This window comes from Charadrius vociferus, unplaced genomic scaffold (genome assembly GCF_000708025.1).
Source record: "Charadrius vociferus isolate BGI_N301 unplaced genomic scaffold, ASM70802v2 scaffold529, whole genome shotgun sequence".
In the NCBI taxonomy this organism is placed as follows: Eukaryota; Metazoa; Chordata; class Aves; order Charadriiformes; family Charadriidae; genus Charadrius; species Charadrius vociferus.
In genome coordinates, this window is record NW_009650172.1 from 1,189,259 (window position 1) to 1,190,757 (window position 1,499).

General features: G+C 63.7%; 1 protein-coding gene across 1 annotated transcript in view; it reads left to right on the plus strand.

The window, feature by feature from the left end:
* Window positions 1–1,499, plus strand: part of SYNPO (synaptopodin) — a 13,485-nt gene that overhangs the window by 11,514 nt on the left and 472 nt on the right. Inside the window, exons 5-7 of the mRNA XM_009892630.1 lie at window positions 609–879; window positions 989–1,079; window positions 1,316–1,491. Of these exons, the coding sequence (XP_009890932.1) occupies window positions 609–879; window positions 989–1,079; window positions 1,316–1,491 (538 nt within the window). The remainder of the gene's footprint in view (window positions 1–608; window positions 880–988; window positions 1,080–1,315; window positions 1,492–1,499) is intronic.

The following is a 1,499-nucleotide window of genomic DNA, read 5'->3' on the forward strand; positions in this document are numbered from 1 at the left end:
CATACTCCACCAGGAGTGCCGGCATCGAGCCGCAGGTGTGGAAACCTTCTTTTTACTACAAGTAGTGGTGGTGGAGAGAAAAACACGGGGGTTTTAGGCTTCCCTCCACCGGCCAGTCCTCCCTCACTGCTCGCTGGTGTGCCAAAAGCCGAATGAACTACAAAAAGGGGGGTGGGGGGAAGAAAAGAAAATAGAAAAAAAAGAAGTAGTTGGGATGCTGCGGTGCCGGGACTGGGGGTGAGACTGGCACTGCTGAGCCCCTGGTGTAATGGAAGCCGAGGTGTCCTGGGGAGGTGGCAGGAGTCGGGGGCGTAGAGCCCGTGGGATCCCCAAGAGCCGTCAGGAGCCTGCCCGTCCTGCGGGACCACTGGCACTTTCTCTCTTCTCTCACCTGGAAACTGTATGGAGCATCGCATCTTTGGCTCCGTCCTCTCCTCACCTCCTGCCTTTCCAGCTCTCATAGCTGGCAGCTGCCGGCTCTGCCTGCTCCCCCACAGCCCTTCTGTCCTGCCGGCTCCTCTCAGCCTCCTACCAAAGCAAACCCGGAGGGGACACACCGTCTTTCTGCCTCACTGTGCCTGCTCCTGTCTCTTTTGCTGCTCCTTCAGGATCTGTCCTCGTTTTCTTCCGTGCCTCGGAGGAGAGCCGCATCCCTGGAGGAATGGCAGAGCCTCACGGTGCCGGGGACGCTGTGGGGTCCCTGTCCCTCCCCACGCTTGGTGCTGGAGCTGGGGATGGCAGTGCTGCGTGGCACGGCCGGGAGCGAGGGATGCACCCGCTGGAGGATGGCAGGCGAGGGCCGGGCCAGCGGAGGGATGCTCAGCCTGAAGCCCGTGGACCAGCCGGGCCTACGCCCGTCCCTCGGCCGCTCTCCCCGTGGTAACGAGTTGCCTTTTGACTATGCTTTTATTTCTCCTGCCCTTCCCCCCCCCTTCTTTCTGAATACACTCTCTGCGCTGTCAGACCTGTCTCTTCTCTTTCCTGCCAGCGCGGGGGCAGCTGTGGGGCGATGGCCCCCCGGGGCAGCGCAGGGGGGTCTCTGTGGCATCACCCCAGGGGGAGGCTTTAGGAAGCTGCAAGTAGCGAGAGGTCCTGGGTCATATTTTGGGCAAGGATGATTAATTGCAGGCTCAGCCTGCCCCGACCTCCTTGGCTGGCAAGGGAGTGCAGAGCCAAATGCGTTTTTGCGGGAGCACAAAGACGTATCCCCAGTCCCTCCAGTGCTGAGCCTGCACGGAGCTTTCCCCGGCTCCGATCCTGCCCTCTTCGTCCCCCCAGCGGTGCCGGCACTAACCCGCTCTCTGTCCCCCTCCAGGAAAGGCGGCCGCCCCTCCCCGCCTCACCTACCTGGACGCCCCGGCTGGTGCGGCACCCAGGCAGCCTGGATGGCTGGGCCAGCCCGGCCTCGGTGCCCGAGCTGGACGAGGGACCCCCCATGTCCCCTCCGTGGAGCGAGAGGTCCCTGTCCCCGCTGCGGCAGGACGCCGACCCGCGGGCCA